The sequence below is a fragment of the Castor canadensis genome, chromosome 3 (assembly GCF_047511655.1).
Source record: "Castor canadensis chromosome 3, mCasCan1.hap1v2, whole genome shotgun sequence".
Classification (NCBI taxonomy): domain Eukaryota; kingdom Metazoa; phylum Chordata; class Mammalia; order Rodentia; family Castoridae; genus Castor; species Castor canadensis.
Window position 1 is genome coordinate 197,996,592 of NC_133388.1, and position 23,082 is coordinate 198,019,673.

Consider the following 23,082-nt stretch of genomic DNA (forward strand, 5'->3'; position numbering starts at 1 on the left):
GTGTTGCTGGATTCTTGGTGGCTCCAGCCTCTTCTCTGAGGTTTCCCTGTCATCATTCCAGGGTCACCAGGACCTACTCGTTATTCGTTATCCAATGCTTATGTTTGGCTGTTAAAGCCATCCATAAGATAAGGCACCGTTTTAGCCATTGCAAGCGGACAGTTGATGGTCCTCATTGCAGTCAGTGCTGAGCAGTCCTCCCACCACCTATTTCTACAACAGGAGCTCTGACCCCTTCAACACAAAGCCCCCACCCGCCAGCCCTGGCAGCTTCCACTCCACTTACTGTCTCCGTGACTTTGCCTGATTGACATACTTCACAGATGTGCCATCTGACCAGCTTTCCTTTGTGCCTGAGCCACACTCCTGGGTTGTAGAGTTACTGCTACAATGTCAATCCCAGCCCAGCCCCAGGTCCATGGGGGGTGGGGTGAGAGGGCCTGGGAAGGGGGCCTGGCAAGTGGGGATGCTCTAAGAGGCCACTGAGAAGGGAGGGGGACAGAGAGGACATTGGAAGCCTGCAGAGGTTGGCACAGGATTAAACACTACATATATGTGACAGGCACGTCCTTTGTAAAACTTTTAAAGGACTCACAATAACATTTTGATCCCATTTATAGCCAGGAAGCCAGGCCTGTCAGTCCACAGTGCCATTTAATGCCAGGAAATAAAATCCAATCAATAAGAAAGGCCCAGAGCGCTTGATCACAGTGCAGTGGCTGATGGGGCCTGGCTTCCCCTACTGTGAGAGGAGGCACTTAATGAAGTGTGAACTGCATGGCCACCACACCATAGTGTGGAGCCTGGCATGTGGCCGGCACACAGTGCAGGTGACAGGCAGCCAGGGTGGAGCCTGTAGGGACCCAGCCCAGGGGTTGCAAGAGCCTTGGTCCAGCAGTATTTCCTGAGTGCCCACTGGGGACAGGCAGAGACGACAGCAGAGGTTTCCCAGGCAGGTGGGAGGGGAAAGAGGTGGTCAGATGAGGCTGGTTGCAAGATAGAGCTGTGTCTGGGGGCCAGACTGCCCAAGGCTTCAAGGGAGTTTTGGGGGTTCTCAGATTTTCTTCTATAAGTTCCACCAAAAAAAAAAAAAAAGAGAAAAGGGACCACAAAGTTTGTGCTCTGCCCCACTTCAGTGGTCACGAGCCTGCTCACCCTGGTAGGCCCTGAGTCTTCCTGGGGGAGATCGAGACAGGACTGCAGATGGCCCTGGTGGGTGGGGGGAGGGTGAGCTCTGTCCTCCTGGCACACACATGTGCACACATGTATTGCTGCATGCACTTGAGCAGCACTACACACAGGGCCCCGCGGAGGGAGCCATTCATAGAAATGTGCACCTACCTACGTGCTCAGAAACCGGTTCCCTCTCACATCACGGGGAAGGGGGTCAGGGGTTTCCTGCCATGCCCCAACTATTACTGACCTCATGTCTGTGCGGAGATAGTGGCAAGTGGCTTGCACCAGGAGAGGCTCTCCTAGTACCTGTCTTCCCACCCCACACTGCCTCTGTCCACTCGGGGCACCCATGAAGGCCAGCCTGGTGCCCCTAGAGCCTGCCCAAGTGCAGAAGACCACAGTCCAACAGACCTGGGCCTTACTGTGACCTGCTTCTAAGGAAGCCTGAGGCTAAGGGCACTGAACAGGGAGCCCCGTACTCAGGCCTTGCAGATCAAACAGAAAACCCTTTATTAAAGAGCATTGTCCTGTGAACAGAGGCAGCATGTGTTATTCATATTGGGAACATGGAGTGTGCCGATGGCAGATCTGGCCCCAGGCAAGGACAAGCAGGCAGAGCACTAGCTGAGAGGCCCCCACTCACCCCTACAGCCCCACATCTGTGCCATCCCTACCCCTTTCACAGCTGCTACCCTGCCTGATTCAGGGTGTCACCTCACCAAGAACCAGAGTCACAGAAGAAAAGTGCTAGCTCCAGGTCCGCAGACTTGGGTCCAATCGTAGCATCACCTCCCAATAGCCACATGTTCCCAGAGGCCTTTTCCGGCTAAACTCAGCTCCCACCCATAATAGGGGAGTGACAACAGCCACCAAAGCCCCCCATCCAGTTTCTTCTCTCTGCCAAGACTGGATGGCCTCCCTGTCCTCAAACAGCCGTGCAGGACAGTATGGTGTCCAGGCCCAAGGCCTTCTGCTATGGAGTCTTTAAATATATACTGGGTGGGAGCAGTACTGGGCCCAACTCAGGGCCTTGCACTTGCCAGGCAGGCGCTCCACCACTTGAGCCAAACCACCAGCCCTTTTTGATTTACGTATTTTAGGAATAGGGTCTTGAATTCATGCCTGGGCTGGCCTGGACCACAACCCACCTATTTACACTTTCTATCGAGCTTGAATGACAGGTGCATACCACCATTATTGATTGAGATGAAGCCTCAGGAACTTTTGTGCCTGGGCTGGCCTCAAACTGTGTTCCTCCTGAATTGCTGGGATTATAGGCATGCACCACCACGCCTGCTAACTCTTTAAACCTTTTTTCTGCTTTCTCACTCTCCTCTCCTCCTGGTACTCCTATCACCTGTAGGTTGGTGCACGTACCGGTGTCCATGTTTCCCTTGAGACTCTGTTCATTTTTCTTCATTCTTTTTCTCTGTTCTTCTAACTGCACAATTTCCATCGATCTATCTTCAAGTGCACTGATTCTTTCACCAGCTCAGATAAACTGTGAGCGCCTTTGGTGAAGTTTTCACTTCAGTTGTTTTACTTTTCAACTCCAGAATCTTTATTTGGTTCTCTTGTTTTGTTTCATTTCTGAGATAGGATCTTGCTTTGTATTCCAGGCTGGCCCCAAACTTGTGATCCTCCTGCCTCAGCCTCGCTGGTACTGGGATTACAGGCGTGCACCAACTACCATGCCCGGTTCACTGGCAGTTTCTGTCATTTTTCCTGGTGTATGGGTCGGACCTTCTTGTGTCTTTGTAGGTCTCAGTATTTTGCTTGACAGTGGACTTTATAGTTGACGTTCTATAGCAATTCTGGGTACTGGACAGCTCAGTCTGGGATTTACTGCTATTCTCTTGTTCACTTTGCTTAGTGGCTGCTAGATTCTCAGGGGAAGATTTCCCCTGGCCCTTGCAGCCTCTGCAGGAGCCTTGGACGATGCAGCCCAGGTATACCATCTCCGATTCGGTCATGGTTTGAGAGTGTTGCAAGGCCCTTTGACTTGCTTCCCTGGACATCCTCAGTTGCTCTGTGTTTTCAGTAATGCCCTGAGCATAAGTTGCTTTCTAGATGAATCCAACCAAATTTGGGCTCCAATGAAGGGATGGTTCCTGAGGTCAGGGTTTGAAATTTTTTGACTCCTAGCCAGGAGGGCATGAAGGGCACAGTGAAGGAAATCTGCTCACCTCATGGGAACCAGGGAGCAGAGAGAAAAAGGATGAGGCTGGGAACGAGATACACCCTTCAGAGGCCCCGCCACTCCTCTTCCATGACTTCCTCCAACCAGGCCCCACCTCCCCACACCCATTTGTCACTGGCCTGAGTGGTCTAAGATGACACTAGTACAGAAGATCTCAAGTTCTTTCGTTTCAGAGAACTGAACAGAGACACAGATTGCAAAACAGTAGCAAAACTTTATTGAAAAAGTAAGAGGAAGCACAGTGGGCTCCTGCCAGGTGGCCTGAAAGCATTGATCTCTTTGTTTAAAGACCAGTTTTTAAGTTGTAAGGCAGGAAAAGTCTGGGCAGTCCTTATGGAGGGGCTAGGGTGACTGGCAGGTATAATTAGCACAGCCTTGTCACATGACAACAGGTACTCCGTGCATGTGCTCATGCTGATTTCCAGGTGTTTAACTTCATGTATGAGATATGACCAATGTTCATAAGGTCTTAAGTAGAGGATTTTGAGAAGTCACATTGGGTGTAGATCCCCTGCACCAGGCAAACCCAGCTCAGAGGCGCCCCTTTGGGCACTATCTTGCAAAGAGATCTGTAACTGCCAGGGCATTTACATCTTGGAGGGGACTTACTGCTCTAGCGATGGCTCAGGGTGGTGCTGAGGGAGCAGTCAGTCTCTAGCATGGAGCTATCTGTTTGCTTAAGAGAAGCGAGTCCCATGGTGGTTATTTTCCCGTTAAAGCCTGCCTCCCAGTAAGTTGTGAACTTGTCATGAAGACAGTGGCCACAGGCCCCATGTCCACATCCCATGGCCAGCCTCCTGAAGCAACAGCTTTTCTGCTTCATGGGGACCAGTACTGTGTGCACGCGCGTGTGTGTGTGATGTGACCATGTCCCTCCCTCTCCCAGGAAGAAAAGGGGTGAGGAACTCAAGTCCAGCACTTTACATCTCTTCAGAATTCACGGGGCGCCAAGCTGCAATGGCAGGGGAAGAAGTTAGCCTGGGTGCCAGGTCTGTTTGGCCCAGAAGCTTCTCTGATGAGCCTCACAGCTACTCCAGGGTTCAGGCTTTCCTTCCACAAGTGTCTGAAATAGGGAAACTGAGGCAGGCCCCAAGGGGCTTGGGTGATACTGGTGGGATCAGGGAAGGACTCCCGGCCCAAAGCAGGTCATGCTATGCATGGTATTGGGGAAAGCACTCCCACTCTGGGCCTCAGTTTCCCTGGCTGATAAACAGGCCCAGCAATCCTGGCCTGCTTGGGACTGTCTGAGCAGACATGGAAGGCCTCAGGAACCTTGTAACCTATTTCTGGCTAGTCTGGTATGGAGGACATACTGACAGGCTCTCCCAGGAAAAGCCCAGTCACTGCTAGCAGGCCTCCCAGGACCTGGCTCTGGGTGCTGAGACCTCAGCATGCAGGCTGCCGAGCTGCCTTTGAGGCCAGATCCCAGCTAGGGGCAGATTCAGGGACTCGGGTCGACCACAGAACTGAAACAAGGCTTTGTGGTCTCACAGTGGGGCCTCAAAAAGCAGGTGAAGGGGTGTCTGTACATTTTCCATTTCACAATCTAGGGCCCTGCTCGAGGTCAAGACAGGGAAGGATTGGTGCTGGGAGGAGGTGGCCCTGGTCCTGCTACACCTGCTCCTCCCTGGGCCAGCCTCACCTCTACGTGGGATTATCTCTTCACTTCAAGTTACAGTACTTTCCTGCAAAGTGGACAAGAAATGTACAGGGCCTGAAGGTCCAGGTGTGGAAGAGGAAGTGCGAAACTAAGACTACACCTGGGGAGTGAGAGCAAAGAAGTTGTGGGGGTGGCAGACCTTATCTGGGAAGCTGACAGCCATCGTGACAGGCAGGCCTGTTGTCTATAGGAGCTAAGGAGGAGCAAAGCCTCACAGGTCCAGCTTCCTCTTCCCTTAGCAGGTAACTGGGCCCAAGATAGCTCAGAGAACCTGACCCTTGATGGGCAGAGTACTTGAGTCCAGGGGGCGCTGGCTGAGCAAGCAGAGAATCATGCAAGTTCTACCCAGGCCTTGCCACCCAGCCTCTGCCTACCATTCACGGCTGCCACACTGAGCCAGTCCAGAGGACTGACCCCACCCTACAGCTATCCACACTATGACCTCCACTCTACCCCCACATAAGCCCACTCATGCCAAGAATGGCGGGTGTGGTGCCTGTGGGTGTCTCCTTCCAGGTGCCAGTGGATCCCTCAGGAGTCCTGGTTTTCCACAGCCTTCCAGGAATGGAAGCCCTTTGTCCTTTTCTTACATCTCCTACCTCAAGCATGGCGGTTACCATGGCTGAGCTGCCTTCAAAGCACTCTGACCTTCAACCTGAGTAAGACTGACCAGGAGAGGTCATGCCAGGCACTGCATCTTCCTTCCCTTCTTTTCCATTCATCCGCACACTCACTAACCCACCCGCTCACCAATCCACTCACCTATCAAGGCCTCCCTCCTGCCCACCTACCCGTTCTGCACTCACAGGGTTGTAGCCTCCTGTCTTCTTACACAGTCTGTCATGGACAAAGGCTGGCTGGCTGCCTGGGAAGGGAGCTTCTGTGGAAATACGACAACGGGGTGGGTCTGATCCTGCACTCAGGCATTACTGATGAGGGGAACTGTCCACTCCAGGCCCTCTTGGGCTAGGATCAATCTTCTCCAGCCAGATGCCAGCCGGGATGATCTTCCCTAGCCACCTGCAGAGGGCCAGGTAGTCCAGCGAGTGCAGACCAGCTCTCAAGCACCAACTTCAAGGTCAGAGAGCCTTATACCACCTACCTGTCCAGCATGTGAGTGGGTTCCAAGCTTCCACCCACAGTCTTGTGAGTCTAGCCTTCAACCACTACGCCCAGGCATGGGACCCCCACCCCCGCCCAGAGCAGAGCTGCCTGTCCAGAGTCAGGGAAGCTGCACTGGGAAGCCCTGACTTCCCCATCAGACTCCCACACCTCCTCTCTTGAATTACAGCTCAGCTTCATGCCCTGCATAGCTGCAACAATGGACACAGCACAAATGTGGGTGCTAACTCCTCAGATCCACCAGAAGGGAGCAAAGGGGCTGATCCTGCCTTGGCACTGCTGAAGACGTGGGGCCTGCCATCACCCTAACCCTCAGGAACTGGGGTTAGCACTCCTAGGAAGTAGCCTGCAGGGTCTTGACAGGCAGCATGGTGGATCCCTGACAAGTGCCTAAGTAATGCCTAAGGGAAGGGGAGGTGAACATGGGGGAGAAAAGGCTGTTAGTGGGAAGGGAGCTGAGTCAGGGAAACCATGAGACGGAAGGACTCACCAGCCAGCAGGGCTGTGCTGTGCCTTGTCTGCAGTGAGAAGACAGTGTGGACTCAGCTGGCTCACAGGTAAAAAAGAGTAAGTAGCTGGGCATGGTGGTGCACTCAGGAGGTAGAATTAGGAAGATTATGAGTTTGAAGTCAGCCTGGGCTATATACTAAGACCCTGTTTCCACAAAAAAAAGAAAAAGAAAAAGGGGACAGGCACTTAAGTAGGACAGAGATCAAACTGCTCTGGAGAGCTCAGGGGCTTCCTGAGGGCCTCAGCAGCTACAGGGAAATAGAAGGGGAGATGTGGTCCCCCAGCTGTTTCAATGTCTGCAGTGGGTCTACCTTGGACTATCTGAGAAAATATTTTTGAGGCAAACACACTGGGCTGCAAGAACTTGCAAGCATGTTGAGGCAGTAGTGGCAGGCCCTGCAAGGAGGCCGAGATGAGGCAGGGAGGCAGGAATGCTCACCTAGCACCAGGGCTGCTGACTGGAGACGAGCAGGGACCCTGGGCCCCCATAGACCATGTACACCTGACGTTCCCTCACCCACTCTGCACCCTACACATCTCCTAGGAAGCTGCCAATGGTTCTGGAAGAGAGAAAGGCAGAGAGCAGGGCCTGCATCTCTCTGCATTCCTCAAAGAACCCTCCCTGGGTGGTGTCAGGCCTAAGGGGCTGCAAGCTGCAGCTGGTTCCAGAAGGCAGAGTGCCCTGAGGCCAAACATCACCCAGCAACATAATGGGGACAGGAGCTAGTTGTAAGAGTCAGCGAGTACTGGTCCTGGGATGCAGTCTGATGGGCACAAACCTTTTGCATGGGTGGTCGGGAACTCCACCTGCCCCACTCCATCCTCCCAGATGGGAAAAATCCTCTCCATGTCTGTCATCCAATGGTGCCAGCAAGACAGTGATTCCCAACCTGAAGCCACTACAAGTCAACAGTCTCCATCATGACCAGAATCAGTACAAAGCACACGGACACAGGAAGGAAGCGTGACAGCAATGTGACACCAGACCAAAGGGGTCCAAAGAATCAACAAAGTCTTTGAAAACTATCAGTTTTTTATAGTCTCCACACATGCATTTAAAGTGAGAACATCCCTACAACTGGGTGCTATGATGGCAATAGTACTCTGTGTTCGGACAGATGTAAAAATACAAGCCAAACACTCCCCCACAAGTTCCCACGGCTCGCACGGGATCCTGGGAGCAAGGTTCTCCTGATGGAGTAGTTGGCAAACACCAGAATGAAAGGTAGGTGCTGATTCAGGCACCACGATGTGAATCAAAGACAGAAATGATGTTCAAGGGCAAAGCTGTGGAGGGATGTAGAAAAATACACCTATTTCATGTTCACTCAAGAGCAGAGGATCTCTGTGGACAAAGGGCCTCAGGCAGCCACGGCGCTGTGAAAATGAGAAGCTATGAATCAGCTGAGGTTGGGGAAAATAACCACATCCTACTAGAGCAAGCTTCTGTAAAGCCAACCAGCACAACACACCTTCCCTGTGAGCATCTCTGACCTGTCAACACTGCTGGAGACCCACTGTTTTCCATGACTTCTCAACGCCTGCTCAAGACCAGTTTCTGTAAAAGGTGTGACCGGGGAATTCTGGGGTGCCTGACGACTGCATTGTATGCTGGCCTCCAAGCAACACTGACAACAGCCTGCATCACTCGCAGTCCCCGGGGGCAACGAGAGGAGCTGGTTTGAGGGCTCCAGCTCTTTGCAGGAAGCCACCCCACACTGTCTACTGCACACACCCCTGGCCTGGACCAAGGGTGGGGCCTGCTGGCCACAGGGACACTGCTGAAAATGACTGTGGCTAAAGCAGGCCCATGACAACAGGGCACTGTGCTGCTTACACAGCCACCAGCAGGGGACGTGACCACCAGGAAGTGAGCAGCAGCTCCTAGCAATTGCCTCCAGGAACCAGGCTTGGAGTCTGCCCAGCCTCCAGAGCCTCTGGAGGCCAGGAAGTGTCCCACAGGCCTCTCTTCTCGTGGACAGACATGCCTCTATCCAACACAGCACACCTCTGCCAGTCAACACCAGCAGCATAATCAGCTTGGCCGGCCCCAGCCATAGCTGGGGGAGGCTCAGTGTGCAGAAGGGGTAGGAGGGGGGACCCTTCCAGGTCTCCTCCCATTCAGAGGATGTGGCAGGTGACACAGGAAAAGCACACAGGGCTGGGCCCTTTCACAAAACACTGGTGCGCACCACACTCTTGGGGCCTCTCGAGTGTCTACGCTGATGGCCTGTCCTGCCCAGCCAGCAATTTGCGCGCCACAACTGCATACGCTAAGAGCTGCAGGCGCCAGTGGCCAGGTGGGTGCAGACAGCCTTCAGTTGTCACCTGCTGTGGATGAGCAGGGCAAGGGAGAGTGGGCTGGGGCTGTGCACCCACTAGGGTGCTCCTGGAGGGCCTCAAGTTTGACCACAGCCCTGATAGCAACATGCCGCCCCCTCAGCTGCCACTGTCTCCTGAACACTGAGTGCAGCCCCCGCAGCTGCCCCAGCTCCTGTGTGGTGAAGCACGGCTGCTGCTCCGCAAAGCGCATGACCACCTCAAAGGATGAGGCCACCTGCTCCCAGGCCACCTCGGGGTCCTCGCCAGCATCTTTCTCTGCCTTTTCTGTGTTCTCTACAGCCTCAGCTGGCAGCACCACGGTATGCGCCTCGTCCGCCTCCTTCCTGGCTGTACCCCACTCTTCAGCCCCGCTGTTCTGAAGCCTGCTGCCTGGGCAGGAGGGGCCTTCCTTCACAAGCTCAAGGATGTGGGCGAAAGCCTTATTGTGAGGCTTGGTGCTGCGCTGTTCTGCCTCCTCCTCCTCCTCAGAAGAGCCTGTGGTGAACATAACTGCAGGCCACAGCTTCCTCCAGGCCCGCCTGAAAACCTGGCTGGGCACGGCATTCCAGGCACAGGCCACATTGAAGATGGTGTCATTCATGCTGTAGCGGGTGTGGAAGCCCTGCAGAGTGACGGGAGGGTTAATAAAGTGCCTCATGAAGTCCCTTCGAATGCCCTGCTCCATGGGCTGGAGTAAGGAGGTTACACTGGCAGGCAGGAAGATGGTGAAGATGTTATCAGACACCAACTCGGACTCCTGCGGATGGGCCCGGGAGTTGTCCAGCAGGAGAATGGCCTTGCTATCTTCAGGCAAACCTATTGTCCTGAAGTGCTCTCTCACCGAGGGGACAAAGATGTGATGGAACCAGTCTGAGAAAATCTCCTTGTCCACCCAGGCGTTACCCTGGGCCTTGTAAGCAACAGGTAGGTGCTGGATGCCTCTGAAAGCCCTAGGGCCACCGCCCTTCCCAATAGCCAAGGGCTTGATTCTGTGGGAGCCTGTGGCATTGGCACACATCAGAACGGTCAGCCTGTCCTTGCCCTGCTTGAGGCTGGGCACTGTCCCACCCTCTGGGCTGGTATTTGGTAAGCACCGCCAGAAAAGGCCTGTCTCGTTGGCATTGTAAACCTGCTCGGGCGATAGCCCGTGCTCAGCCGTCAAGCTCCTGAAGAAGTCACAGAACTGCTCAGCTGCTTGGTGGTCAGCCACCTGCTTCTCACTGGACGCCTCCAACTTTTTAATACCATGCCTGGCCTTAAAGCGCCAAAGCCACCCTCCAGAGAACACACAGGGCTCAGTCAGCCGCATCTGCTCATAGAAGTCCTTGGCCTTCTCAATGAGCATGGGGCCCGACACAGGCACGCCCTCAGCACGCTTCACCAAGAACCACTCATACAGCACCCGGTCCAGGTGCTCCAGCTTGGGCGTGTGTAGGGTGCGCCTCTGCTCCAGCGCCTGGTTGGAGTCAGAGTTGGCAAAGAACCTGAGCAGCTGGGCCTTGTGGGCCTTGATGTCATACAAGGTGGACATGCCCACGTTGTACTCCTGCATCAGCGCCTTCCTGTTCTCACCACGCTCCAGCCTCGTGCAGATGTCGATCTTCTCCTTCAGCGTCAGCACCACCCGCTTGCGCTTTTCCCCCCGGCCCTTCATGGCAGCCTGCTTGGAGGCCATGGGGAGGGCAGCCTGGCCTGGGCTGCTGCCTTTCCTTCCCTGCCTCCACTCTACTCTGTGCCTCGTCTCTCCCTCTTCTCTCTGCCCACCAGACTGGGGGATCCCAGGCACAAGCCCAGTCCCTCCTTGGCTCTGCCCACAACCTGCAGCAGTCTCTTGCCTCAGCTTCCCCTTGGTGTCCAGGCTCCAGCACACTCAGGTCTCAGCTCCTAGGAATGCAGTTGGCTGCCAGCCCTCTGCAGGGGAGGTGCAGCTTTGGCCTGATTCCTCAAGGTGGCAGAATCTTTGACATTCTCCACATAGAAGGCAGCAGAGCTTCCTCAAACACTGTCCAGGTTTCAGGTTACTGAAGATTTGGCACGAGCTCAGGGGGCTTCTCAGCAGGGACACGATGGTGTCTCACCCATAGCACTTCAGGAACTGGAAAGCAGAGGAAAAACAGAAATGTTATGGACGTGCCTGGAACGTTGCTTAGACTCAATGGAAGCTTCACCTGAAATAACTCAGCCCAGAATTTGCTGTCAGGTCCTGCTGCCCCTCACTTTCTTCATGACGCAGCCTCCACCCTCTCCACTTCAGTATCATTGGGGTGGGGGGCACAAAACAGAGGTAGTAGCTCCAGCAACCTTATCGCCACAATTACACATAGGACTCACAATTTCCTACCTCCCTGTCAAACCCTTATCCCTGCTTCTTCCAACCACACACAGACCCAAAGGCAAAGGCCAGCATGAAAATGGACCCAAGATCACAATGCAAGGCAAATAATGTTTATTCAGACATAGCAAGAGCACCAAAAACACATGCCAGGATTGTCACAACCCAGCTCTGGGTGAGCCAGTGCCCCTCTCTGAGTCAGCCTCCTGGGCTGCAAACTCAGTGCTGGTGCTCTAGGGCCTCCCATTCTAACCACTGAGGGTGAGGGTGGTGTGCACACTGCCTACAGCACATGGTGTGCTGTGTGCACCTCACCACGGGGAACAGAAAAAATATCAAAGCTGAAATCCACCCTTGTGGGGATCTTAAGTATGAAACCACAGGAGGTGGAATCCAACAGGAACTTGTGAGGGGCCAACAAGCTTCCTGGAGGCGTGGCACCCCAAATGAGCCCATTACAGATGTTTCTTGGTCCCTGGCATGCAGATGTGTGCAGGGTGGTAGGATATAGCTGAAAACCACGCTGACCAGCTTGGGAGACAAAATGCAAAGAAATTCCAATGTTACTTCTGACATTCTTCTTCAGCGTTAAGAGGAACAGGGCACGGCAGGAGAAATTCAGGTGGTTTTCAGCCTTGAGGCTTCAAAGGAAGCACTGACAACCAAAGGCTGTGGTGAACAAGGATTTAGTGCCATTCTCCTCTGTCCAGGGTGGGCTGAGGGGACAGAGCTGGGACAGAGCTGGGACAGGAGGGAAAGAAGAAGGCACTCATCCACATGCAGACCTGCCCTGTACGAAGGCAAGTAAACTTCTTCAGAAAGCCCTGAGGAATGTGGGGAAACAGTAAGAAACAACCCTCTCACCACGGGGCTATGGTGGTCTTCAGGGCAGAGGCGGGTAAACGTCAAGAAGAAAGACTCAAAAAACAGGTACCCTGGAGATGGACAAGGCATGAACTCGAGGGTCCTGGGTGGGAGGAGGATGGCGACCCTGCCGAGGGGACACAAACGGCAGGGGGAGCGTGCAGGGAGCGCGCCTGCAAGCCCGGGGCGGCGAGTGGACCCCTGCTCCGGGTGAGGGAGTCCAGCGAGGCTGGTCGAGAAAGCGGCTCCACCCTGGGCCGTGCTCGGTGGGAGATCCGCGCTGGGCGTGGGAAACGAGAAAGCCGAGGCCTCCGCCCGGCCTCCGGGGCAGGTCCTGGCGACGACGCCCGGGGAAAGCGCGCGCAGGGAAGGCCTAGCTGGGCCGCCCTGATGGGGGCAAGTCCGACTTGCGAGCGCGGGGGCGCAGCGCAGGCAAGTTTCGGGGGTCGCGGACGCGGCGGCAGCAAAGGCGGACCCACTAACGCAGCCAGACGGCCAGCGGGAGACGTCGCGGCTCCGCCCACCCCGCCCCGGCCGCGCCCCTGCCCCGCAGCCCTGGCCCCACTCACCTGCGGATCCGGAGGCGCCGCCACCGGCCGGAAGTGCCGGCCGCGCTGCTCTCCGCTGGTCCGCGCCTGGTCGTCTTCCCCCAGCCACTTCCGGGACGCTCTAGGCCGGCTGGAGGACTCAGGCTCGGTGGTATCTGGGAGGTGGCTGAGGCCCGGGAAGGCAGTGGATTAGCCCCTTCTCAAGGACAGCCTATTGCCAAGGGGAGGTTTCCATCCTGGATCTTATTCAACTAAAGCCTCATCCAGATCTACGTACTTTAGATGGTTTTGATGATGAGATGTGAAACTTGTGAAATTTGGACTTGTGTTGGTGCTCAGTGGAGGCCATGGGGGACCTTGAGATGGGCTGAATGCATTTTTCTTGTGGGGAGTGAGTGAATGTTTGGGGCTGAGACAGCACTTCAGTGGACTGTGTGATGCACCCCAGAGGATGGCCATCCTAATGCACGGAACCTGTGAATGCATATCTTTACGTAGTTGGCGAAAGTGACTTGACAGGTGTGACTGAGTTGAGGTTCTTGAGGCAGGGAGATTGCTGTGATTATCTGGATGGGGCCATGTAAGCACAAGGGTCCTTGTAAGGTGGAACGTGGAGGTCAGGCTGTGCCCTGCTCTTCACTCTATTTTGTATAGCACCGTGGCTTTCAGACTGTACTGAGGTGGAATGACTACATCTTGTTTGTGCAAATAAACGACCACCATCTGTCCAGCACAAACCATGAGGCAAACTGATAAATAACTTATGTATGCAAATAAGAGATTACTACCTATGAACTTATCAAACTGAATCATGAGCACATAGACACATGGGCATATCAAACCCGTATCAGAAAAACCAGGCCCAAGAACTTACAGAACACACTGGACAGAGGAATGACGTCACTCCCTCACTTGATCACGTGAAAAGAAGGAGCACCTAACACCATCAGATCATCTGGTGCATGCATCATAGATTAACAGGTGACAAACTCCCAAGTTTATCCCTAGGGCATCAGCCCAGCTCATTCCCCTGTTTGATGGGACCCACTTGAATTGCCAGATTGCTGTTATCAGGACCCAGTAATGTTGGAAGCAGTTTGGGACCTTGAGCCAGCATTGTGCTTTGAATTAGTTTTGTGTTTTGAACTACGCACCTCACAGCTCTGTGACTGGTTCCTTATGTTAATATCTTATCTAACCACCCCCAGTGGGTCTCTGCTTCTGTATTACCTCTCTGCTCTTGCCTTCAGCAAGGCCTCTTTGACTCCTACAGCCTCTTTAACCCTTTCTTAGCAATTCTGTAAGCTATATGTTATTGTGAAGTATAATATGTGATCTGCAAGTTAATAATAATTAAGGTGGGAATAAAAGAACCTGTTGGCCAGTGGTTCACATCAAGTGATGTCAGTAGTACTTTGAAGATGGAGCAAGGGCCACCAGCCATAGGAGCTGAAAACAGACTCTGTCTTGGAACACAGCCCTACTGACAGCCTGATCTCAGCTCCATGAGGCTCATTGCAGACTTTTGTCCTGCAGAAGTGAGAGACAACAAATCTGTGTTATTCTAGGTCACCACACTTACAGATTTTGGTAACTTGCTCCTCGTTAATTCACATCCTTCCCTTGGTTCCCAGGACCCTACTGTCTTCTTCTTCCCCATCCTTTTCCTCGCTGGCTTGGAACTGACCAGTCTCCTTGCCTGTCACATTCCCTCTGTGATCTCTGGTACCAAAGTTCTAAAACCAGGGCAGGCTGGCAGCTCCCAAATTCATGTCTCCTGCCAGCCCTCCTCCCCCCTGAAGCCAAAGGTGCTCTGTCCTGCCCAACAACTCCACACAGCAGTCCACAGGCACCTCAAACACAGCATTTCTAAGATGGAGCTCGGGATCCACCTGTCTAGCCTTGCTCCACCCATTGTATTCTCTGTCTGGGTAAATGCCATCCACATGGGCCAAAATACTCAGGGTCACCGTGGGCTCTTTTTCTCTCATACCCTGCATCCAAATGACCAAGCGCTCTGATTGGTTTTGCCCACAAAATCCATCCCCTGGACCACTTCTCTCTCCCTGCAGCTGCTCCACCCCTGGCCCACACATTGCCTCCTCCCTCATCTGCCTTCACTCATTATCAGTTGTCACTGTTGTTACAGAGCCACCCAGAAACTTAGTGGCTTGGAACAGCATCCATCCTACAGCATGATTCTGTGGGTCAGAAGTTACATGATAGTTAAATGTGTTTGACAAAGAAGGAAACTGAGTCACAGAGTATACATAGGACCTCCAGAGCCATCCCTTAGCCGATTTCCTGGAAAAGCCAGGTCCTCCAGGAAGGCTGGCCCTACCTCTGTGTGTGGCTCTCTGCTGCCGCCTCATGGACCCAGGATCAAAAGCTCCTCCCAGACCTAGGTGGTGCTGACAGAGGTGGGGCTTGGCATGGAACTTCTGCTGGGAACATTAACCCAAGACCCTCAGGACTCCTCTCAAGAACTGGCAGTGGGGAGGGAGACAGAAAGAGAGGAAGAAATGCACTGCAGCCCAGCACTAAGAGCTCCCCTTCCCCAGCACTCACTGTAGCCCAGAGTCAAGACCTTCCGACCAGCTGGGCTGCTACACCAGCCTCCTCACAGACTGGCCTTGCCAGGCCCACTCCTCCTACCCAAGTAAAGCTCAGGTTCTCTCATTACCTGACCACACATGGTCTGGCTTCTCAAATTCCCTTCCAAGCCCCCGGGTCATCCTTGCCATGTGGAGCCTACAGCCCTTTGCCTAGAGGTAGGCCTGGGCCCTGGCAGTGCCCCTCACTCAGGTTCTAGAGGCCTTGGGTGGGGAAATCTCCTGCCAGTACTCCCTCTAAGGAGGGTCTCAGGGGGCCCCCAACACTCACATTTGCACACACATGTGTGAACCACGTGCTCACCCACTTGCCGCACCCCACACTCCCGCGTGGCACACACAGAGTGTAAGACACAGGCCCCCAGCTACCCTGGGATCTGGCTGCACGGGGGTCACACTCTTGATCTGCAGGTGCATTTTTCAAAGGAAAGGATCCACAGTGGTACAAGCAGAAGCCAGATGTTTTTCAATTAGCACACGGTCTTTGTTTTTAAAAACTAGCTGTGTGAAATTTTAAAAAATGGTCATATGATGTGTGGTCAAGCAGAGGGCAGTGTGGTGGTCCTGGGAGAGGCAGTAGGCTGTTGGAAAGGCCTTGCTGTGAATGGTCTGGGCCCCGGGCAGTGGCAGCTCCCTCACTATGTGACTGGGGAGGATCTTCAGGGAGCCCTCGGACTTGGGTGGGTAGGTGGAGGACCAGGAGAGAACAGGAAAAGCTGGAATCTCAGGAAGTGGCTGGCAGAGAAGGCGACTGTGGCTAAGGGTGAGTCATATTGAGGCCACACCTGGACCACATCCACTCACGGAGGGATTGCAACCTGTCATGGCCCTTTGTGATAGACCTTTCCAGGAAGCTGGGCCACCAGAGGATCCAGGCTCAGTCTAGGCTCAGGGACTGCTTTCAGTGTGTGCCCAAAACATGCATGGTACGGGGCAAAGATCAGCCTGTGACCAAGGTCAGGTTTCAGCGGGTGGTCAGGATCAGGGCTCAGAGTGTGACCAGGGTCACGGTTTAGGGTGTGACCAGGGTCAGGGCTCAGTGTGTGACCATGATGCTGGTTTATTTGGAAACCAGGGTCAGAGTTAAGACTGATCAGAGTGAGGACTCAGTGTTGGGCTGAGGTCAGAGCTCAGTTTGTGGTAAGGGTGAGGCTGTCACAGTTATGGCCTTCTTTGATATTTGAGTCACCACCACTAGGCCATCGTGAGGTCAGAGCTCCATGTTGGGTACTACTGGCATTGGGGCTGTGCACTGCTGGGTGTTGAGCAGATCGTGGGTCTGGGCCCCCTACAGCCAGTGCCAGTGGCACCCTGAGTTGGGACAACCCAAACTGCCTCCAGGCATCACCAGGGAGGGGGAGAATCACTCCACTACCTTAGAGGACTCACCTATCAAGGCTGATCGGCAAACATTTACACACCTGTAAATATTTGGGAAATGAGTGTTCTAAGCCGGTGCTGGGTGCTGCATGTCTCCAGTGCAGAGACAGATAAGAAAGGCTCAATCCTCTGTTGTTTAGGGCTGGGGTAGGAGGGTGCTGACAGGCAAGCAGCCCCAGGTGGAAACAGCCGAGCCACTGTGTTACTGTGTGCAGCACTTGCTGGGCTGGAAAGTCTGCGTCCCGGAAGGGTGTTCAGAGAGGGTGTTCCAGGTGGGAAGAGAGGGCAGAGAGGCCTCCACACACATTATGTGTAACCTTGAGCAAGATCTTTTCCCCTTCTGAGCCCCAGACTCCTCACTGCTAAGGGAGAGAATTTACATGGAAAAGAGACCTACCTGGGGGGCCTAGGAAGTCAGGCAGGTGAGACCCACAGAGGGTCTGGGGCTGCCTGACCCCAGGTAGAAGTCCACAGGCCAGTTTGTACTGGGGAAACGGAGCCTCATGTTATCCTGACCCCATTAGCTGGGTCATCTCAATCCAGGGCTTTGGTAAGCTCCTGTGCCCCTTGGCACTCCCAGGTCTCATGGCCTTCCTGGAGAAGGGCTGGTCTCCTGCATGACCCCTAGAATGCCAGATCTCTTCTTAGGGGAAACATTTGGGGTGGGGAGGAATGGTCAGGAGGCCATCAGCAGGGACAGAAGAGTGTCAGGGAACGAGTGGCTGCGCCCTGGCCATCGGCAAGTGGGCAGTGGGTAGTAGCCATGGCCAGTGTTTCTATCCACCAGAAGCACCAGCATGCCCAAAGGGGTAATAGGGGGAGCCTGGCAGAGGGACCATGTACATAGGTGAACCTCAGGTTGAGTTGGGCAATTGGGGCCACAAATCACCCCAAAGCCAACAAACAACCCAGGAAGCTCTGGGCCCTTAGGCCTGGAGGGATACACGGAAACAATAGTGACCAGAGATGGCTGTGAAATCCTGACCAACAGGACTCGGAGTCTCCAGTAAAGGGATGCAAGCAGTGCCACCACACCCCACCAGTCAGTGTGCCAGAGGGAGAGATGGCCTAACCTCTGTCCCCTTCCTGCTCTGCCCAGGGAGTCTGTTTCACCTCCCAGGACCCAGAGCAGGGTGCACTGTGGGTCTGGCCTGGAGGAGCACATCCAGGCAGTGCCCGGGCTCCCCCATCCTCCTCCGTCAGGGAGACTGCTGAAAGTTGCATGTTTCCCGACTCCCTTGCAGCTAAAGTTCCAAGTTGTGGGGATTAAATAAAGTCCTCAGGGCAACACCCTGAACCCAGGGTCCAGCACACTTTGAATGCTCTGAAAATGTGAGCCCATAGCTATCTGAGCTCCATATTCGAGTCCAGGTCTCCAGAGGAGAGGAGTGACCAGTGACACTCTCTAGTGGCTAGTCTATTTCATTTGCTGCAGTTGCTATTGGAATGATCTGTCTGAAATACTTGGATCAAGACCCATCAACCCAGGATGGAAGCAGGGTTTCCATGCAGAGCACTGGGACCGCAAGGGCATGTCCAGACTGGGAGAGTGGACAGTTTTGAGAAAGTGGTCTCTCTGGTCTGGCTTCATTCTGGGTGCTTGAGGACTTCTCAGTCCTTGTTAGGGTGTCTGAAAAACAGCCTCTAGCAGGGCGAGTGGCCCCACCCTGGGCAGGCTCTGCCCTCCAGAGGCAAAAAGAAGGACAAAGGTGTAGGAGGGGCAGCCTGGGAGGACGGAGATTGGAATTGGCCCAGCCCTGGGCTCTCGCTGGGCTCAGGGAGCCTGTCACTGTTGACTGTAGGCAGCAGCACCTCCCCACCAGCTGACTCCATATAAAGCTCCTTGCAGCCTGCTCTCCACTGCCCACTTGTGACCATGAAGGCTGTCCTCCTTGCCCTGTTGGCCATTGGCCTGGCCCTGCAACCAGGTAAGTCTTCAACCCACCACAGGGCAGGGCTAGGGGAATGGGTGAGGGAAGGAGGGCAGAGGGGGACCCAGAGGGACAGAGAGGGGAAGAAGCAGGGAAGGAGGAGGACAAGGAAGAAGAGGAGCAGATGGAGGAAGGCACCCAGAAAGGAGTGCAGTCCCATGACAGCCAGGCATTGAGAGGGGCATGGGGCTACTTTTCTTCACCACCGGAGGCAGCCCCTGGCTCCCAGAGCGGGAAGACAGATGGACAGGATTGCTGACCAACAGCCTGGGAGTCCCAGGGGCAAAATTCTCAAGCTAAGAAGCACCCTAGAGGGACAGAGAAAAGAATATCATAAAGAGGGAAACTGGAAGTGTCTTGAGAGAAGGCACGGGGTCCACCCCAGCCCAGCCTCCATTTCTGCTGCCTCTAGCAGCCTCCAGCAGGGCCCGTGAAGGTTCATGAGGCGGGGCAGTCTGTGCTGCTCTGCTCTGGCTGGGTCCCCGCACCTAGCATTCCTGGGGAAGTCACCACTGTCTTAGAGCCTCAGCTTCTGCTTCTGGATGGTGTATACATGTTGTGTGGGGGTAGGGGGCTGTCACAAAAACTGGCCACAAGGCAATGTTTGGGAAACATCAAGGGCAGGACTCCCGGGGTGGGACACTAGGCACCTGTTTCTACTGGAGTGACTGGGATCCTGGTTTTGAGGGAAGGAGACTTAGTTAGGATGTCCTGGCTGCTGGGGCCTGTAGTCCCAAAAACAAGGCGTCAAGTGGCCCAAGGGTTCATCTTTGGTCACAGCACCAAGGAGGCCTGGAAAGGACTAAGAGGCTGGCTAGTTTAGGGGACAAGGACAGATGGGCCCCAATGCCTAGCAGTACTGAGGAAGTCCAGGAAGGACCTTTTTATACCTCCAATTCCCCACTGCCCAGCTGGGGTGCTGCTAGGTATGACCAGCCAGTCACTGGGGTTTGTAACCCTTCCCTGGATGCATGGACATTTTAACAAAGCTTTAAATCTGTAAGTGGTGGATTTCAACACGGATGGTGGGCTTTGGATGCCAGGAGGTAGAGCAGTCAGAGAAGTCATTGCAGGAGGACATGGGCCACACAGACCCCTCCTGTAAAGCCCATGGAGGGCCTCATTGGGCCCTCGTCTCCTCCATGCTCTCTGCAGTCTGGAAGGGGCTGAGGGCTCCCTTTCCACGCTGTATGGGGAGAACAGAGCACCTGCAGCCTTCTGCCCAGTGTGGTCCTCTGGCACAGGGCAACTGGGCTGCCTCTGAACCTCCCCGCCCTAACCACAGGTGACGCACTGCAGTGCTACACGTGCACCGCCGAGATGAGCAACAAGAACTGCCAGAACGTGAAGAACTGCACTGTCGCTGACACCACCTGCTGGACATCGCGTGTCAGTGAGTGCCCTGCCACCCTACTGCCCCGGCCTCCTTTCCCTCCACTGACAGGGACCGAAGATGCTGGGCCTTGGTCTCTGCTGCTGTTTTTCTTTCTCTGTCCATCTGCAATTTTCCATCTGTGCACATACCTGCTCAGCCTTCCACCCATCGCCCCATAACCTTCCACTGCCCATCACACACTCCCCCTGTGCTCAGTCATCCACTAACTAAAAATTTCCGGGGCTCAGAGCTCAGCCCAACCTGGTTTGAGCTTCAGTTAGAGTGGGCTCAGGAGGGAGTCCTGGGGCAGAGCCAGGCAGGTAAGAGTCCTAGGACCTGACCCTCACTCAGCAGTAACTGTGTCCTTCCAGGTGCCGTTGGGTTTGTGACAGTCATCAGCAAGGGCTGTAGCTCAAACTGTGAGGAAGAAGCAGAGAACTACTACGTGGGGAAGAAAAATGTCACGTGCTGTGACACTGACCTGTGCAATTTTAATGGGGCTCACACCCTGCAGCCTGCCACCACCCTGGGGCTACTGTCCATGCTTGGGGGCCTGCTGCTGTGGGGCCCCACCCAGCTGTAGGCTCCAGGAGGGCCCCATTGCAGCCCACGCTGGACCTCTCCACACATCCACCTGGCCCAGACAGGGCCTTTCATGGTCCCTGGAGGTGGGCGCTGACACAGTCTGGCCCTGCCCTATGCCCCTGACCCCTTCTAGGACTGCTCAGTATCAACCTGCCAGGCAGTCTGGGCTGTAGCAGCACAGCATGGCCTGCAGTTAGCTGTAGGATTGAGCTGCTGTTTCCACAGTCCAGAATTTGACCCAGCGATCACCTCTGCTCAGGCACCCCTGCCTCCAGGACACCTCCCTGCCCTCCCCTCCAGGAGCTGAGCCAGGACCACACGGACAGCATTTGGGAGGGCTCAGTGAAGGCTGAGATGAGACAGACTGAGTAGAGGAGTTGAGAGTGGGCACGAGGTCCAGGAATCCCAGAAGATGAGGCCTGGAAGGGGGCAGCAGCTCCAGCACACATAGACCCTTAATAAACACCTGTTGTGTGAGCTGGAGAGAGACTGTGTCCTTATGTGAGCCCAGGCTGTGTCTGGGCTCCACCTGGGCCATGTCTGTGGCTGTGGACCCGCCCTTGGCCATGGGGATTGGAACTCTGACCTGGGAAGAAGCAAATGCGCGGCACCTGGCGGGAGGCAGGGCAGCATCTCTTCAGACTCCTGGTCCTGGCTGTGCAGCCTCAGGCATGTTACCATGCCTCTCTGAGCCCCAGACGTTCCTCATGGCCCTTCCTGGGGCCCAGGGCTCTCATGGGAGGAGAGATTCTGCTGGGAAGGGTAGTTCCTGCCACTTCCACTGGCTTCAGTTACCCTGTCTCTCAAAACCTTTGTTCTGAGAGCTGCCATCCCACACTAAATACTCATATGCCACAAAGGTCCCCAGTAGCAGGCCACCACCCCTACCCTGCCCGAGGCCTGACCTGTGTTCCAGGGTGTCCACCACACCTCCCAGACCCTTCCAGGGGAATACCCGTACCCACAGAGGCCTGCGGGAGGCAATGCCTACCATGCTTCTCCACTCGCAACCAGCCTGCCTCTGCCCCAGGGCTGTGGACAGCCTGGGCCCTGGGTGGGGACCTGAGTGGGTGGTATTTCCGGAGGTATGGGGGGTCACAGAGGCTCAGAGAAGGGAAGGAACCTGTGTCCTGAGCTGAATCAGAACCTTAGGGCTCTGGGGTGAGAGTGGGAGCCCAACCGCCAGTGGGCCAGGAGTCATGCTGAGGATGAAGCTGGCCAGAGGCTTCAGGGATGTCAGCCAAGCCAGTGCCCTCCAGGTGGAAAGCCTCGGGTGAGGGGAGTGGATGATGGGACATGTTGGGAGGTCAGTTTTCCTAGGCCTGCATCTGGGTGACCCTAAGTGTGGACTTCCTCCCCCCTTGTCTCCAGCCCCACCCAGAGGGAGCTCTGGGTTCCAGTCTTCCCCAGGCCTGCCTCCTCTGGAGCCCAAGGCACATTCAGCACACAGACCTGGCTTGCCCAGGGCTGGGTCCAGGGTTGGAGGGTGGGGAAGGCTATGTTTTTTACTGCAGATCTGGGGGTCCCCTGGCAGAACTCCACATCTGTTGGAGCTCTGGTGCAAGACTTGGGACCAAAGGCAGCCCAGGATTGTGGGCGCTCAGGATGCGCTTCTGGAAGCTGTGGGTTCATGCTTGCCAACCACCTCTGGTGAGAGTCAAGAACAGGCCGCGGGGTGCTGGTGTCCTGCTGTGCTCTGTCCACTCAGCACACAGTTACTGAACACCTGGTAGGTTCCCAGTGCTGTTCCTGGCACTCCACACACAGCACTCACCCAGGCTTGGTTGGGTTCTCCCCGGCCCTCTAGACACCACACAGCCATCCCATGCCATGAAGCCTACAGGACAGTGGTCTCAGATGATACATAACTCTGTTGCCTGTTAGTGATAAGGTCTGGGAGAACAAAATAAAATCAGGGAAGAGGATCCAAACTCTGGCATGGCCAGGGAGGGCCTCTCAGACACCTCCCAAGGGGAGGGGATCACAGGTCAAGAGCAAGACCACCTTCACTGACTGTGACACAGCCCACCAAGGGGCTCACATGTCAGCCACTCCCGAGCAGAGGCGCTCCTTCTCCCTGGGGCTGACATCATACCCAGGGTTGGGACACATCAGAGGCCAGGGGTGCACAGGGACAGAGGGACAAAAAGCCCTCACACCCTTTCCTCGGGAATTCCTTGCAATGAATCACTGCAGCTAGGATGAGGGGAGGTGTAGAAGGCAGGTGCTTCTACATGAGATGTGGGAGGCCTGGCTGGGTGCTCCATGCCAGGGCCAAGCCTGTGACCTGGGCTGTGCCAAAAGTTCCTTGGTAGCTACAAGTCACCAGGATCAGCACCTGGCCTTGGTCAGGGGCCAGGCACCTGCTGTGCTCCCGCTATTCTCATCGCTGTCTGCAAGTTCTGCTGGGCGGTTGCCCTCTGCCCACACGTGTCCTAGCTGCGCAGCTTCGAACCCAGGCAGCA

General features: G+C 55.0%; 2 protein-coding genes across 3 annotated transcripts; one reads left to right on the plus strand and one right to left on the minus strand.

Annotated features, from left to right (window-relative positions):
* Nucleotides 1-2,347: 2,347 nt before the first annotated feature.
* On the minus strand, nt 2,348-12,827 carry Jrk (Jrk helix-turn-helix protein). Of its 2 annotated transcripts, none has more exons than XM_020156853.2 (2): nt 12,756-12,827; nt 2,348-11,085 (listed from the first exon to the last, which is right to left on the minus strand). In XM_020156853.2, the coding sequence occupies exon 2, from the start codon at nt 10,663-10,665 to the stop codon at nt 8,986-8,988; it is 1,680 nt and encodes a 559-aa protein (XP_020012442.2). In that variant the 5' UTR covers nt 10,666-11,085; nt 12,756-12,827; the 3' UTR covers nt 2,348-8,985. The 2 variants fall into 2 exon arrangements, with proteins under 2 accessions (XP_020012442.2, XP_073925420.1); XM_074069319.1 differs by lacking the exon at nt 12,756-12,827 and adding an exon at nt 12,187-12,626.
* Nucleotides 12,828-18,513: 5,686 nt separating this feature from the next.
* Psca (prostate stem cell antigen) lies at nt 18,514-21,094 on the plus strand. The gene is made up of 3 exons (XM_020156752.2): nt 18,514-18,654; nt 19,943-20,050; nt 20,404-21,094. The coding sequence occupies exons 1-3, from the start codon at nt 18,603-18,605 to the stop codon at nt 20,613-20,615; spliced, it is 372 nt and encodes a 123-aa protein (XP_020012341.2). The 5' UTR covers nt 18,514-18,602; the 3' UTR covers nt 20,616-21,094.
* The last annotated feature ends 1,988 nt before the right edge of the window (nt 21,095-23,082 follow it).